Source organism: Chrysemys picta, chromosome 2, assembly GCF_011386835.1.
Source record: "Chrysemys picta bellii isolate R12L10 chromosome 2, ASM1138683v2, whole genome shotgun sequence".
NCBI lineage: Eukaryota > Metazoa > Chordata > Testudines > Emydidae > Chrysemys > Chrysemys picta.
Window position 1 is genome coordinate 84706284 of NC_088792.1, and position 15889 is coordinate 84722172.

A 15889-nucleotide genomic window follows, 5' to 3' on the forward strand; every position below is an offset into this window, starting at 1 on the left:
TGCATAATAGTCTGTTTCAGCCCATTCTGTAATGTGAAACTTGCACAATTGGATTTTTCATCTGTAAGAGCCGTGGCAAAGGATGGAGCCCTCTGTGCCTTGCTCAAACAAATACCTTTTGGTTGTGAGACGTTCCCACCTTTTACCTGAATGCTTCAGTCAGCATTAGTTGTGGTTGGAAACTGCTTCAGACACACAACATAGGTGCATCTACACAGGCAAAAATCAGATATGTAATTCATCACCAGTGCAGTACCACTAGTTTTAGCTGTTGAGTAGACAGGGTTTTGTCCTCCTTGCTGCTGCTGGTCAGCAATGAGTCCTGAATATATTAGTAGTTCTCCTGCATTTTGCTTTCTGAACTGATGCCTGCTTAGTCAGGGAGTTAGTTTTTAATTCACATGTCAGGCATGTTACAAGGCCGTCTATGGCCGGGATTCAGCTACCGCCTTACATATTTGAGACTTTTGCCTTGTGTACTCTTTCTAGAGCTCTTAAATCCTTGGACTCAAACCACTACACTTAAGTTCTCCAGTGATTTGAATGTCCTTTCACTTGTGATATTGTACATGAAATTCAGAGGGGCAGTGTAAGTAAACACAATTATACAAGTCACTCACATTCTCCTGTGGAGCCAAGCTGAAAGTTGGATCCTTCACTCATGTGGTAGACAGGCCTGTGGTTTTGGAGCTGAACTCTAAGCCAACAACAAGAGCAGATTCTTTACTTTCTCTGTGGATCGACATCACCAACTCCAATATATGCACTCCGTTTTCTTCTGTTTAGCCTATTGCCGAGATGTATATTAAAGGCTTTTTTATTTGAAGGTACTGTTTGTCCATTGCTATTGTACTGTACTGTGCATGTGAATATGTATCTTCTTTAATGGCACCTTATTTTTTTCTGTAATAGGGTTGTGTATTATTGAATCTACTTTTAAAGGAGAGACGTCAGCAACCCTAATGTCTGCCAACTACCCACTGGGATTCCCAGAAGATGAGCTCATGACATGGCAGTTTGTCGTTCCTTCTAACCTTAGATCCAGTATCATCTTCCGCAACTATAGCCTTTCCAACTGTGAAAGGAAAGAGGAAAGGGTGGAGTATTACTTACCTGCATTGTACAATAGCCCTGAGGTTTTGAAACTGAGTGACAAACAACCTGCCAATATTCCTGGCAATTTCAACTTGTCCCTGCAGGGCTGCGATCATGATGATCAGAACCCTGGGATCCTCAGTCTGCTTTTTCAGATTGTAGTTCAACATCCTCAAAATGAAGAGAGTAAGTAGCCACTTGTCCATTATTCCCTCTTTATGCTGATTATTTCATTTTCTCAATTCTTTTGTTAATGTAAACGGGGCAAAAAGATCACATGAAAGTAGGCTTCCTGCTTTTGTTTATAAACATTGGGGTTGAGCTACACACAGAGTGATTTTGGTAGAGAATACTATTTCTGACTGGCTGCTGTTGGAATTTTTGAACTTTGGACGCAACATGAGTTTAAGCAAGCAGGTTGCTAAGCAACATTGAGAGATCTGTGGTACTGCGTTGGATGCCAGGGGGGTTTCATTACAGCAAGGTTAACCATATCCCCTAATCTGCAAGGAAGGGTAAAAGGTACTACAAATTTACACTGCATTTTTTAAAACAAAAGCAAATTAAGACCCCCCACTTCTGTTTCAACATGTTCTGTGTTACATGTATTGAGTAACTGAAATCTTTCTTTTCAATTGTCTGTAATGTCATATCTTGCATTCTATACACAGTAACTACGCAGGAGGCAGCTTTTCAGTAATCAGTGCATCCCCTCTCTTGGGACCTGATTCAGTTCTCACTGAAGTCAGTGGAAAGACTCCCGTTTGCTTAACTGAACTGGTTAGTCCTGCAATGTGTTTCAGTATAGAAATCAAGGTCCTTTTTAGACATAGTCGTGCAATTTTATTTTCCTTTATTTGACTCAAACACTTTCATAACTTGCTGCGGGGTTGGAAAGCCAAACACAGCAGCACTGTGCTAGTACATGAGAGCCAGAGACTAGAGCTCACTACAGTATAAACCGACCAGTTTAACTGATCAAGCTCAATAAAATGAAAACCAATGGCAAGAGCGTTGAAAGTAAATTGGATATTAAAAATTATTTCACTTTTAATCCTAGATGTGGTATTAGTAATATAAATAAGGACTTTTTTACTATTCTGTGCACGTCCTTGTACAGTGCCCATTACCATGATATCTGAGAACCTTCCAGTAGGGTAATAAGCAAGATTACTTTTATCTGGATGTTGTCCCTCTACTAGTAGGACTATGTGAATGTGTAGGGCATTCTCCTATATCATGCCATTTGTCACTCAGACTAGGTTAGCCAGGTCATTTTGTATCTTCTAATCTCCAACTGTGATTGGAATAACACATACATCAACTGTTAGCATCTAAAACAGAATAAGTTGTTTGACCAACTGTTGCTAAAATCTATGGGGTTGGGGGCCATACTACTGGATATTAAACAGACTCTCTTTAATGGTTTTAGTGGTCACTTTAAAGTCAATATAAAGAACTCCATTTAAAACACTGATTGAAATTTCTTATCACAGAGGAGCACATGGCCTTTTTCACAGTGAATGATTTTAGAGGGAAACCTGTCCTTGTCTGCAAAGCACAAGAGACTTTAACAACTTTGCAGAAATCTTTGCTCTTTTGGGGAAGAAGTGGTATCAGTTTCTGAAACTCAAACACTTGAAGAGATCAGCTGTGATTTTCAAAAGTACTCCGTGTTGGCTTAATTCTGCTTTCACTGGAATCCTTGAATTCAATGGAAGCCCTGTTAGGCCAATATAAAGTGCTTTTAAAAATCGAAATGCTATTTTTATTGCACTGTATGCCTACTAATCTAAACTTACCTCACTAGAAAAAGAGTCCGCTTTGTATGTGTACTTAGTTACAGAGAATATGTTCTGATAACGTTAAAGGTGTAACTTAAAAAAACCCAAAAAACTGTGCTGTCCATACAACGTATAGGATCAACATCCAACATTTTGGAGACTACTATAATATTCAGACAATATAATGAACTGTGTTAAAGATAATTCCTTTTTTTTTTTTAATTTGTCTGATGCTTCATATTCTTTGCATGGAATTTAAATTTTCTTTTCTTGTTTTATTGTGACTATAATTGTTTCTGAAAGTACCAGAGACATTAAGGGTCAGAGACTCTTAGATTAGATGTGTTGACTGCTTTCTAGAGTACATTTACAGGGATTTTGTGGTTCTGTCTATTTATGAGTGAACAAATGAATGCAAGATCTGTAGCTAACAAGGCTTATCAACATCCATGATTTCAGAATAGAGGAGGTGCCCTGACTGGATGATGATGATGGGGGTGGGGAGAGAGGGTGGATGTGTTTGAATTTGTTTTATTCTGTTTGTCTCTAGATGGTTGCTGGCTCAATATTAGCCAAGGAAGAGTTTGAGAGATAGTATAACCATTCTGTTGTCATCTGACTTTGTACAAAGGACCTTTTCCCACTCCACACTTGTATCCAAGAGTGTGCCCTCTTGTGAGTCCCAAATTAGGGTTATCACAGAAAATGTGATGGGGATATGGGGTGCCCCATTCTACCTCACAGTTCCTCTTGGTATAGACCAACTTCTTGTCTATCATGTTAGAGTCAGCACACCTTGTCCTTGCTATATCAACATTGATGATTACTGTTCTGATCATTCCCTCTGGGGCACCTGGCATTGGCTGCTGTCGGAAGGCAGGATACTGGGCTAGATGGACCTTTGGTCTGACCCAATATGGCCGTTCTTATGTACTTATGTAGATGACTGTTGGTTTAGTTTAGGCTCTCATGGTCTCCATGATAAGAAGAGTACTGACCTGTTGGTTTGTGTCCCAATGTATAGAGGTGGGCAAATTCTGGTTCTCCGAGTCCCAATTCAAAGGCATATTGGAGGGAACTGTTGTTGTCCTGGCATTATTGCCTACTTCAGACAGAGGCCAAGTACATCATGGTGGTGTACCTACTTCATTGGCCTATTTAATTTCAGAATTCTGTGAGGTAGAACACAGAGAGTGGGCCATTCTGTCAGGGCTTGTAGGACATCATAACTATCTCTTATACTTGACTATCAATAGGTCTCCTAAATTTCCTTTCCCTTTATGCCATCCTCATGGGTCATTTTGATATGATGTATGTCTTTCAAAGCATGTGGGGAAGCAGTCACCGCACCAATGGTGTGTAAACTGCATTTGGAGTCTGACAGATTATAATAGAGAATTTCTGGAAGAGCCATGCAATAGGGAAGGCTAAGAAAACTTTCATGTTCTCCACCATCCATGAAATTGTGGTGATTGTCCTCATTCAACACGTGCTTGGTGATGTACAGAATATAGCTCATACAATAAGATAAAATCCCTGCTTTGAGGAACAGATCAGTGGAACTGTTACCGGTAGCAAGCAAGTTAGCTAATGTGAGATGCCTTCTACTTAAAAATAGGGCCCATGTTTATTCACTGTGAAGAATTTTCCAACTACTTTATGGATAAGACTAATTGATTGGATATGATTTGCCTCCATGATAGGGCATACCTGTAGGTAGCGCAAACAACATTTTTTGAGTGAGTTTATTATGGAGGTATTTTGGGGCTTGGAGCGCTGCAGTTTATAACCTCCAAAAAGGATCCATGTCTCTTTCTTGCTTTTTAGGACACCTGTAGCCAATTGGGAAGTTATTAGAATTAATTAAGGCTAATCAGGACACCTGGTATAAAAAGGCTCTCACTCCAGTTAGTGAGGTGTGTGTAAGGAGCTGGGAGTGAGAGGACGTGCTGCTGGAGGACTGAGGAGTACAAGCGTTAACAGACATCAGGAGGAAGGTCCTGTGGTGAGGACAAAGAAGGTGTTGGGAGGAGGCCATGGGGAAGTAGCCCAGGAAATTGTAGCTGTCATGTCGCTGTTCCAGAAGGCACTCTAGACAGCTGCAGTCCACAGGGCCCTGGACTGGAACCCAGGGTAGAGGGCGGGCCCGGGTTCCCCCAAAAACCTCCCAACTCCTGATCAGACACAGGAAGATCTCTGAGGCTAGCAAAATCCACCAATAAGCACAGGACCCACCAAGGTAGAGGAGGAACTTTATCACAGTAGTGATTGTGACACATCAGCAGTGCCCCTTTTTGGTTCCTGGGGTATGATTTAACCTTTAATCTGGCTCCATTCGTGAGCAGCAAATTCCTCAAATCCTAAGAGGAAGTTCATGTTTGACAAAGCATGTTTGCTTATATTCAGTGTACAATGTGTCTTGAAACCCTAATTGAGTAAAAGCATTATTCAGTTAATCCATCTTTTCTATTTTGGACAGTAACGTGGAACTTTAATGCATTATGTCCTGCAGACCAGATGTTAACCTAAAAATCCTTGCTGGCTCTTGTATTTTATAAAATGCAAATAATCTCCTGGGTTTAAATAAGAACAGTGGTTTCTCTGGGGATTTTTGTGGATTTCATGAGTAGTTTTACATAATTTTTTCTTTCAAAGGCTCCAAATACCTCTTACGCGTCGGATCTATTGAAACTGTGTTGATTTTTTTTTTTTTGTCTCTGTAATGAGAAACTAATTAGAACCACATTTAACTTCCAGATTAAAAAGAAAATTGATATCTGCATGTTCTAAAGGCATCCCAAACACTTGGACAAGTTTTACTCCTGTCTGCAATGCTTACAGTTGGGTGCCAGGGAAACGTATATAGCTGTTCTCAATTAAAAACAAATATCGTATCTGTGCTACAACATATAGCTGATCCAAATCATGGAGGAAGCCTGACCTGGTGGTTAGGGCACTGGACTGGGATTCTCTTCCTGTTGAGCCATTGAGTTACTGTGTGACCGTGGGCATGTCTCTTTCTTTGTGCCTCAGTTTCCCATATATAAAATGGGGGATAATGCTGCTCACCCACCTTTTGTAATGGCCCCATTTTTATGCACAATGACTCAAATTTTCAGATTTTGCCTACACAATGTTGAGCACCTAAGTAAGCTGCCTGATTAAGTACTAAATGCTTATGTGGGTCTTGTGGTTGTGCAGCGCCTCTGAAAATGCAGGCCTCTCAGTCCATACTTGATGTAGGTGCTCAGCTCGTATACGCACATCCTCAATGCCTGCGTCACCGCCACTTATCCTTCTGGTTGAGGACAACCTTTGGAGTCTGTCAATGGTACCACTCAATTGGTCAGAGGAGTTGCTTAACCACAGTGCTTCTATCCCTTGAGAGGAGTTTAATTGATTGCTTTACTACTAAACCAGTCTAGTAGCTCATACCTTAAGGGAGCAGAACCTTACAAGCTTTCTGTGACTGAATAATAGCTTTTCAAAAACTAGACTGAATTGAACAGAAAGTAGTTGCTGTCTGTCAGGGCAAATGCAGCAAAAAGCCACATTTTAACAGAATTCTCTTCCCCTTTGATTTCCATTTAGAAAACATTGTGTGGGACCTCACAAACTGAGGCTCTTATCTTGTAGTTAATGGAAGAGGCCCAAAAATAGGTGCAATAAGACTAAGTAGTCCCAGTCCTCTTCGGTTAGTCACACCTCCCTAGCTCTATCTATCATTTACCATATATCATGCATGACACTTCCTGAGCAGTGGGAAAAAGCCTTTCTTTACTCCCGCTGGAGGCACACACAGACACATCCCTAGAGTATTCAGATGATTGGCATTCTGAAAAGGAACAGTGTTCTCTGGGTTTAAAAACAAGCACAAGTCTCTTACAAAAAGCCTATAGTCCCTGTGTGTTATACCAATAAAAACTAGCAGGATCTTATTAAAGGGGACAAGATAAAGATGCCACATTTATTATGATAACAATTTGATTTATGACCAATAACTAATATTTTAATCCTTATACACACACATTATACCTAATACCTATACACACTCACTCACTCACTCTCACACACACACACTCTCACACATCCATCAGACGTTCTGCAGCTGCTGCATACCGTAGTTACCAGTCCTGCTTGAGTCTGTGGCTTGAGTTTGCAGCTTGGGTTCGTAGCTTGTGGCGGCTAACTGGCCAAGAAAGCCGGGCACAAGGACGAGCTGGGTCTCTGTTGGGCATGCACCGATGCCCTTCCATGCTGGCAGCAGAATGTCACCCTCCTCCAAAGTTTTCCATCTCACCCATCCTTTTTGTAGGCTTTAGTTTGAATCCAGAGTCTATAGGTCTTGCTGTGTCACGCTGCCTCCAGGTTTGGTGATTGATCACCCGTCAATTGCAGACATGACTTTCAGCCTTGGACCGGGCTTTGATCTTCCTTCTATTGTACCTTTTCTTTTTAGGGTGGATTCTTCTTACTTTGTTAGGGCTCTTGTCTGCATCTTCAGCCATTGGTGTTTGAACTCTATTTAATCAGGACAGGCTGGGGCTGGAGGTTGATTCCATCATCCATACATACCTTATTCACACATCTAAACTAAACTAATAAGATTACAGCAGGGTTTGCAAAAATGAAGGTTGCAGCAAGCCCTTACAAAATGGAGTAAGCGTTTTAAAATGGGGTTTGAATTACAATATGGCAAACCGTGAACAGAAGTTACACTGTAGGCAAGTGTAATAAATGGTGAACAGAAGTTACAATACTGAAACAGTGCAAGTCTTAGTGATTTAAGCAGGAATTGGATTGATAACGAAATTTACAAAGGCAGCTGACAGAACAGCTATGGCTCTTCACAAGCGTCTTAATTGTTAATTAGCCAGTTATTGGGGTAACCGGTTTTATGAATGAATATTGTTTCATTCATAAAACTTTACTTATGAAGTTACATTAATAAAGTGAACAATTAAAAACAATTTCATTCATCAGTTCTACATGTGTGTGCCATAGACCTGCAAAGACAAATGGCCTGGAATCCTACCTACCTGAGAGACTGCTTAACTCCCAGTGCCATAGTAACACAGCTACAGCCAGCAGAGCTGTTTGAGCAGGACTGCGCTCTTTATAAAAGAGAGGGGGGCTATTGGCAGGGCATTCTCTGTGAGGGCCCAGGGACTCTGGAACTTGCTCCCCACCTCCCAAAATAGCCCATATTTGATGACCAGGCGTTCTGCAGAAATCTTGTGTGTGATAGGGTTTTCGGTGAAGGATAAAGGTCTGTTGTGGGGGCTGACAGACAATTTTTCCGGATTTTTTTTTTCATGTTTGCTGCCTGAGGCAGATTGTTAAATACCAACTTTTGATTATTTAAGGCTGCTAGTCGGTGTCATCAATATATTTGTATTTATTGCAGCTGGCTGTAAATTTTCCAGTGAAACAGTTTTTTCTGTCAGAAAATGATTCTACAGAATCAAAATGTTCTATGTGAACGTGTCAATTCCATCCGCACTTTTGATGGAAACCAGGCAGGCTGTTCTGCTTCCAGGCTCCCCAGCTAGCCAGCTGCCTGCTTGGAGGACTCCCCGTGTTCTCTGCCTGGAGTTTTTCTTTTTTTTAAAACTCTATTTCGGTTCTCTCAAGAGAGAATGTTCTAGAACTTCTGTTCCATAAAAAAAATTGACATTTCCAACTCTTTTCTGATTCGGAACGAAAAGACTTCAAAAATACCAATTTTTTCATGGAATGGAAATTCCAGTGCTCGCAGAGCTCTAATATTGATAGTGCTCAGTGGTTATTGTAAATTAAATTATAGTTAGTTGTTCACAGCTTTGTACATGTGTGCATTTTAAATGTCCGATCTAAAGAAATAAGTATTGGGAGGCCCTCTTTTAAACTATATGAACTCAATAAACTTTAACTATTTTGCAAATTTACCATATTTGGCAGTTTCCCCTTCTCTTTGGACTTTGTTGGCCGAGCTTGATTCCGAATAGACTCTAGGCAACCAGACAACTTTGTTCAGCTAAGCTGAAGAAACTTAAATTGTCTGATATGCTTGTAAATGGAGGGTGAAGACAACCTTGCAATCGATGTAAATCTGAGAAATGAGAACTCTTCCATTTCAAATCACTAGTGTGTGACCAGTAGAGCTGGTCAAAAAATGTAGAAACCCTTTAGCAAACTGTTTTTGGCAAAAGTTTCATTTCAATTTTTCAAAATTTCAAAACAATCATCAGTTCTAATGGCCATTAGTTCTCGGTTGTGGCCCAGCATGAGCAGTATTTTTTGACCCATCTCTCTGTCCTTCCCTGGGACCCCTTTCAGGTGACGGGCCTAGTACCTGCACTCCTCTCAGGGTGGAATCCCATGATTCGCCCAATGTTCTGCCTGGCTTTTGAGACTACAGCACCACTGTTTGCCAACCATGTTTCCTGGCAGGTCCAGCTGGTTTTGGTTCCTGCAAAAAAATTCTTCAGAAGCTGTGATCAGTATGAAAAAGCAATGACTCCAATTAGCTTCTTGAAAACAAAGTACTATTTATCCCTAGGAACATAGCATTCAGAGAAAAGGGCTAAAACAACAAAAGGCCTACATGCAATTCCCTTAATTTAGGGAGGCCCCACTTATCCTAAATTCACCATCCACCATTCCTCCACTTCTGGGGATCAGGGTTCCATCTGCATTCCTGCAGATCCTGCCTCTCTTAGCTTTTGGCCTGAGGCTTTCTTTTAAGCTCTTCCAAACCATTTTATTTTCCCCATTTGGATTCCCATCTCCCCTGGCCCAATTACCAGCTGCCATGTTGATCAGATGGGGGTAAAACTAGGGTTACCATACGTCCGGATTTTCCCGGACATGTCCGGCTTTTTGGGCTCCAAATCCCTGTCCGGGGGGAAATCCCAAAAAGCCGGACATGTCCGGGAAAATCGGAGCAGGGCCGGGCCGGGGGCTCCGGGGCCGGGCCGGGCCGGCGGAGCGGGGCCGGGACGGGGGCTCCGGGGCCGGGACGGGCCGGCGGAGCGGGGCCGGGACAGGGGGCTGGGGGACGGGCCGGCGGTGCCGGGGGCCGGGCTGGGGACCAGCGGTGCGGGGCCAGGGCTGGGGGTGCTCGGCCGGCGGGGCCAGGGGCCGGGCTGGGGGCTGGTGGGGCCAGGGGCCGGGCTGGGGACCGGCGGTGCGGGGCCGGGGGTGCTCGGCCGGGGGCCCGGGGGCCAGGCCGGGGACTGGCAGTGCTGGGCGGGCCGGGGGTGCTCGGCCGGGCCCGGGGCCGGCACCCCAGGGCCCGAGCCGACCCAGGCTGGAAACGCCGGGGGGGCCAGCCTGGGCCGCGCCTCCTCCCCCCACACCCACCCTTACCTGCTTCAGGCTTCCCGCGACTCAAATGTTCGCGGGAAGCAGGGGAGGGGGCGGAGACTTTGGGGAGGGGGCGGAGTTGGGGCGGGGGGCATGGGCGGGGCTGGGGGCGGCGCCGGGGCCCCGTGGAATGTCCTCCTTTCGGAGGCACTAAATATGGTAACCCTAGTAAAACTTCAAAGGAATTGACACCTGTATTGTTTAAGTACAGGTGATTGGCTATCTGGACTCATTGACTTTGATTCCTGCAATAATGCAAAACCACCTGGCTGACTTAATCCCTAGTTATCCTTTAACAAGCAGCATCTTAACCATCAAACAGATGGTCACATAGTACTCAGAAAAAAATGTAACACTGTCTCCTGAGTTCTTCATTCTCAATTTTGTTTTTTAAGGTTTAAAATAAAAACAAACAAACCCAAAATGTAAACATCACAGAAAAGTACTTTAGTCCTTTCTGAAAGTAACATCAGAACAGTATTGCTGTAGTTTATAGTATGTAATATAAAGAAATGAAATTAATTAGCTACATAGTACCAGTACTCCATACTTACTCAGCAAGTTTCATCCACAGATCTCAAACCACTTTACATGGGTAAGAAAGCATTATCTCCATTTCACAGGTGGGGAAACTGAGACACAGAAAGGTGACTTTACTTGCTCAAGGTCACACAACAAGTCTGACAGAGCTGGCAATAGGACCCAGAACTTCTGACTCAGTCTGGTGCCCAATCCACTGGTCTTTTATGACCATTCTATAGCACCTACTGTGAATACTATAGTTGTGACCTAAAGAATTTTCTATAGCAAGCTCCTTGTATTCTTGCATAGCCTTTTCAGAAGGGACTAGCATACATGAGATTATGTGGGGGTGGTGGTGGTGGGGAATTTGGCAAATAATAAATTTGCTAAAAATACACTTTGGAGGGGCATCAAAGCTATTCACAAATTCATATCAAAGTCAGCTGAAAGTTTCATCCAAAAAGAAAAATCTTTTGGAAATATTGAAACATTTGACACTTTCAGAATGAACCATATTGACATTTCCAAAATGAAATGTTTCAAAACGACATTTCTTTTCCTGTGGGTCGAACACTTTTTTTGTGTGTGTTTTGTGTTTCGGTGACTGAAACTAGAAAGATCCGGTTTCGTTTCAAAATGATCTGATTTTTTTTTTCCAGAACCAAAACTAAATATCAGCTGTTTACTCAGCTCTACATATGATCCTATCCTTTCCAGCTTCAGAAGGAAGTGGAATTGGACTTTGTTATAACAGGCCTAACCCAGAAGAACAGTTATTTGTATTAATTCCAATAGTGTAAAAAGTAAATAATGCTTTCCTAGCTAATGTAAAGATAAGTCCAACATCTGATTTTTGGAGAAGAGAGGAATGGGATGATGAGGTTCCAGTTCACCACATTTATTTAATTGCTGTGTTGATCTAATTTTTTTTTCCCCCCATTTCAGATGTAACATACTTGATTGACTTACGCAGAGAGAGGGACATAAGTATAACCATAGGGCCAAAATCACCACACAGTGGGCATCCGTTGCTGTTTGAGCCAGAATGTTTGATCTGTAAAGACCCTAGAACCTGTGAACGTAATGTAACTTTAACATCAGGCACCATGTATGGGATTTTCTTCCTGTGTTATGATTTGGAGCATCTGAGGATCACAGCTGAAAAAACCATAGGTATGACAAGAGCCTTGTATTTTGTTACTTACAGAAGGGTTCTACATGTTCTCATTTCCGCAGTATTCTACTGAAGGTTCAGGCTTGTAAATCCTGTCTTTCATTTGTGTTTAAGTGTGCTTTGGCTTGCAGACAGGCGCTGAACAAATAGGTGGTGGGTACAGTAAGTCAGTAAATAAACCAGTTTGTGTTTAAGATGTAGGGATTTGGTAACAGAAAAGAACAGCATAGCTAGTTTCTGGAAAAATTCAATCCTAGCAAGTGAGAGGGAAGCTTTTTGCTTAGCACCGGAACCTGTCTTAGGACAGAGCTGTAGCAAAGCTCTCCTTCAAACATGGGGCAGGTGACATCCATGCTTCTTATACCACAATTCTATGGAAAATCCCATGAAGTGTGTAGGCAAATGGTGAAGGGAAGATAATATCCTGTGTGCTGACCAAGTGCCATCAGGCAAACTCTGTGCATTTGTATTTCTTGGTTTCCCTTAATATCCTGTAACAGTCAGGAGAAACACTCATTTTATTAATGGTTACTATGGAAAATATAGTGGGGAAAGGTGACCAGGGCTGCCCAGAGGATTCAGGGGGCCTGGGGCAAAGCAATTTCGGGGGCCCCTTCCATAAAAAAAGTTGCAATACTATAGAATACTATATTCTCGTGGGGGGCCCCTGCGGGGCCTGGGGCAAATTGCCCCACTTGCCCCCCTCCCCCGTCTCCCCAGGCAGCCCTGAAGGTGACTATATGGATGTACTCTATAGTGCATCCCCACAGGACCAGAGCTAATGGGGAATTTGAGTTATTTCCATCTTTCAGCACATATATCCCCAATACCAAACAATAGAACTCTGTTGTTTTGTGTTTGTACAGACCTAACCACTCTAGCACATAGTAAAACCTCATTTTAATAGCTCTGCTCAATGTGAAAAGTATAGCTATAATCTGTGTCTCTGTGACTGCAGCCTGTTGGGATCTCAGATACTGCCAAAAGAAGATCTATGACCTCACTGTGCCCAGGGCTATTTCCCAGCTCCCAGTTCGGCTGGATAAGTTTACTTGGAAGCTGTTGGCTCCAGAAGAGATCAATGTGGAAATAATTTCTCCATCCTTGAAGCTACAACAACACATCCAAGAGCAGAGGTGCAATAAAAGTTACAGCTACAGCATTGTCAGCACTGCCAAAGGAAAGGAGTTAAGCCTTGGTATATTCTGTCCTGGTGGATCCATTGAAAAGATTCAGATGAGAGACAATATCACCATATCCCTAAAAACATTTGGCAGAGGATTCTTCAATGATTCTCTTAATCAGGATCTGAAAATGTCTTTTGTGCCATTTATTAAAGGTAAGGTGGACGTCTGTTCCCTCACTCCATTCCCCAACTCCTTCAATATATCCATTAACAAATAACCATTGTACATCTGATAATAAAATAACAGAAGTTAAATTTCTTAGCGTCCAATTCCGATGTCATTACTTGAGCAAAGCTTCCTTTGAATCAATGGGGAGTTTTGCCTCTGTAAGGAGGGAATAAAAACTTCAGACTTGGGGTACGTCCACAATACCCGTTGTATCGGCGGGTAGCGATCGATTTATCGGGGATTGATATATTGCGTCTCGTTAAGACATGATATATCGATCCCCGAATGTGCTCCCCGTCGACTCTGGAACTCCACTGGAGTGAGTGGCGGTAGCGGAGTTGACGGGGGAGCTGCGGCCGTCGATCCCGCGCCATGAGGGTGGGACGTAAGTCGGAATAAGATATGTCAACTTCAGCTATGGTATTCCCGTAGCTGAAGCTGCGTATCTTACATTGACACCCACTCACCCACCCCTCCCACCAGTGTAGACCAGGCCTTGGAGTTGTGGGTGGGTAGTTGTGAGGGAAATCCTGCAGGTAAACCATGTTATAACTGTGTTACACAAAATGGTTATAAGTGATATGTGTTACTACTATTGAGATACTGTGATTTTTCTGTGTGACTCCCTAGTCACCATTGTAAGTGATGCATGTTTTATTTTAGAAAAGAGTGGCTAAGTAATGTATTTAAAGAGAAAGCCAAGAGCATTGGCAATACTATGTATACAATCTATCTCTTCCCGTACTACAGAGGAATGTATCTTCACTGTGACCCCAGACCCAAAAGCTCAAGTTTATCTACAGACCCCTAACTGGTTTGAGGGTTTGCCTCCTTATGTCTCCGTGTCCTGGAACATCACAGTCCCCAGTAAGCAAGTTGCTCGCTTAGCATTCTTGAAGGAGCGGATGGACATTATTTGTGAAACAGGGCGAGCCTATGTCAACATAAAGGAACAGAAACCAAAGGCTGAAGAAACTGTGCGCCGTGAAGATGAGTTGCTTCCTGAGCCCCTGCATATGTATCACCACTTCTGGGTAAACATCTCTAACTGTAACCCAGTGACTAAGAAACAGCTGAGCCTGCAGTTCTGGGTGACATTTGTCTCACAAAAGACAGGTGAGTTGTCGCTGTCTTTCTGTACTGAGGGAGGATAATGCTCTGCAGTATGGATGCTCTGGTGTTTTCTGTACACAGATGTGGATGTACTAGTAGACTGTTTGCTTCATCAATTTGTTGTACAGAGAGATGCTTCTCAGCAGCTTTACAAAACTGCAGCTTTTTCTACATTTTGTAGCATACAGCATCAGATGCCTAAACTCTGTCAGGATCCTCTCTTTCTTTGGATGTATTGTCTTAGGAAACAATCAAAAGAAGTAGAAAGTGTTCAAATGCTGAAGAGATTGAAGTAGCAGACTTGTGAGAGATGATTCTGAATTTAGTTGAAACAGAATGTAAAACTTGATGTATAAATTCCAAGATATTTAAGGATCAATCTGTATTTCAGAAACCATATTCGAGAATATTTAGGAATACATTTATATATATATAAATGATTAGATGTTTTCAATTGCATTATCAGTCTTGTTTTTCAGTTTCCTCTTTGGTATATTTAGCTCAAAAGTAAGTAAGGGAAGGATGTTCTCTTCTTAACTGAAGATGGACAAAAGAGCTGCAGCCTCCTGTGGGATTAGACTCCAAGTCTGAACCTTGGTATTTGGATGTGCTAATTTCAATAGGGCTGCACAGAGATCGTCACTATCGGACCTAAGAAATCAGGGCCTAGAACAAATATCCACTGTACAGTCATAAAAAAATTTCAAATAAAATTAAGGACAATACCTAGAATCAGTTCCCTGAGTCTTGGAGCTTTTTATTAAGTCAGTCTTTGCTACCTAAGTTTGGTAATCATTTTAAGCATTGGGAGAAGTCTGAAATAATCCTGAAGTCGCAGTATGTATTTAATAACTGAAAAGCAAAACAACGCACATGTTTAAGCTTGGCAAACAGCCCACAGAGTGACACATGGGTAAGGACTTCTTAAAATCTTTGTATCCTTTCCTCCAACTGCCTTTCCTCTTTGTAGGGTGTCTAGTTAGGCACAAATCCAGCAATCTGATCTGGTCAGGACTAGTGGATCCTTACAGTCACATGGATCTGATTGCAGAAGTGGGGCCTTAATCTGTACGTTACTTGGTATAGAAACTTATCCTGTGTGTCTGTAAAAGACCTGGCATGCTTTGGCACTGTGTAAATAATGAAGGTACATATTAAATGCACATTGTGTCTCTATCTGTCTCTGCTTTTTAACAAGCATCGATGAGAAAATGTGGCACAGATTTTTTTTCTGGAATGGCTACTAATATTACTCCTAATTAATATTAATCATAAAATCCCTGCACTTTGAAATACCTGAACTTCAAAAATCTTTGAGAGCCATAAACATGTACTTTAGAAGATTTTGTTCCCCATAGACATCAGTAATTGTCTACATCTAGTGTTTTGTTCTTATTGCCCTAATTCTCCCCAGTTCATCCACATAGATTAAAATTTGCTTATGAATTTGGAGAACTTTCCTTGCTCTAGAAACAAAGTATGTGATTGACTTCTGTCTC

General features: G+C 42.2%; 1 protein-coding gene across 1 annotated transcript in view; it reads left to right on the forward strand.

Moving 5' to 3' along the window:
• CDCP1 (CUB domain containing protein 1) overlaps nt 1–15889 on the forward strand; it is a 48415-nt gene that overhangs the window by 25412 nt on the left and 7114 nt on the right. The window contains 4 exon segments of the mRNA XM_065587114.1: nt 913–1281; nt 11694–11921; nt 12881–13261; nt 14028–14397. Coding sequence (XP_065443186.1) covers nt 913–1281; nt 11694–11921; nt 12881–13261; nt 14028–14397 — 1348 coding nt within the window.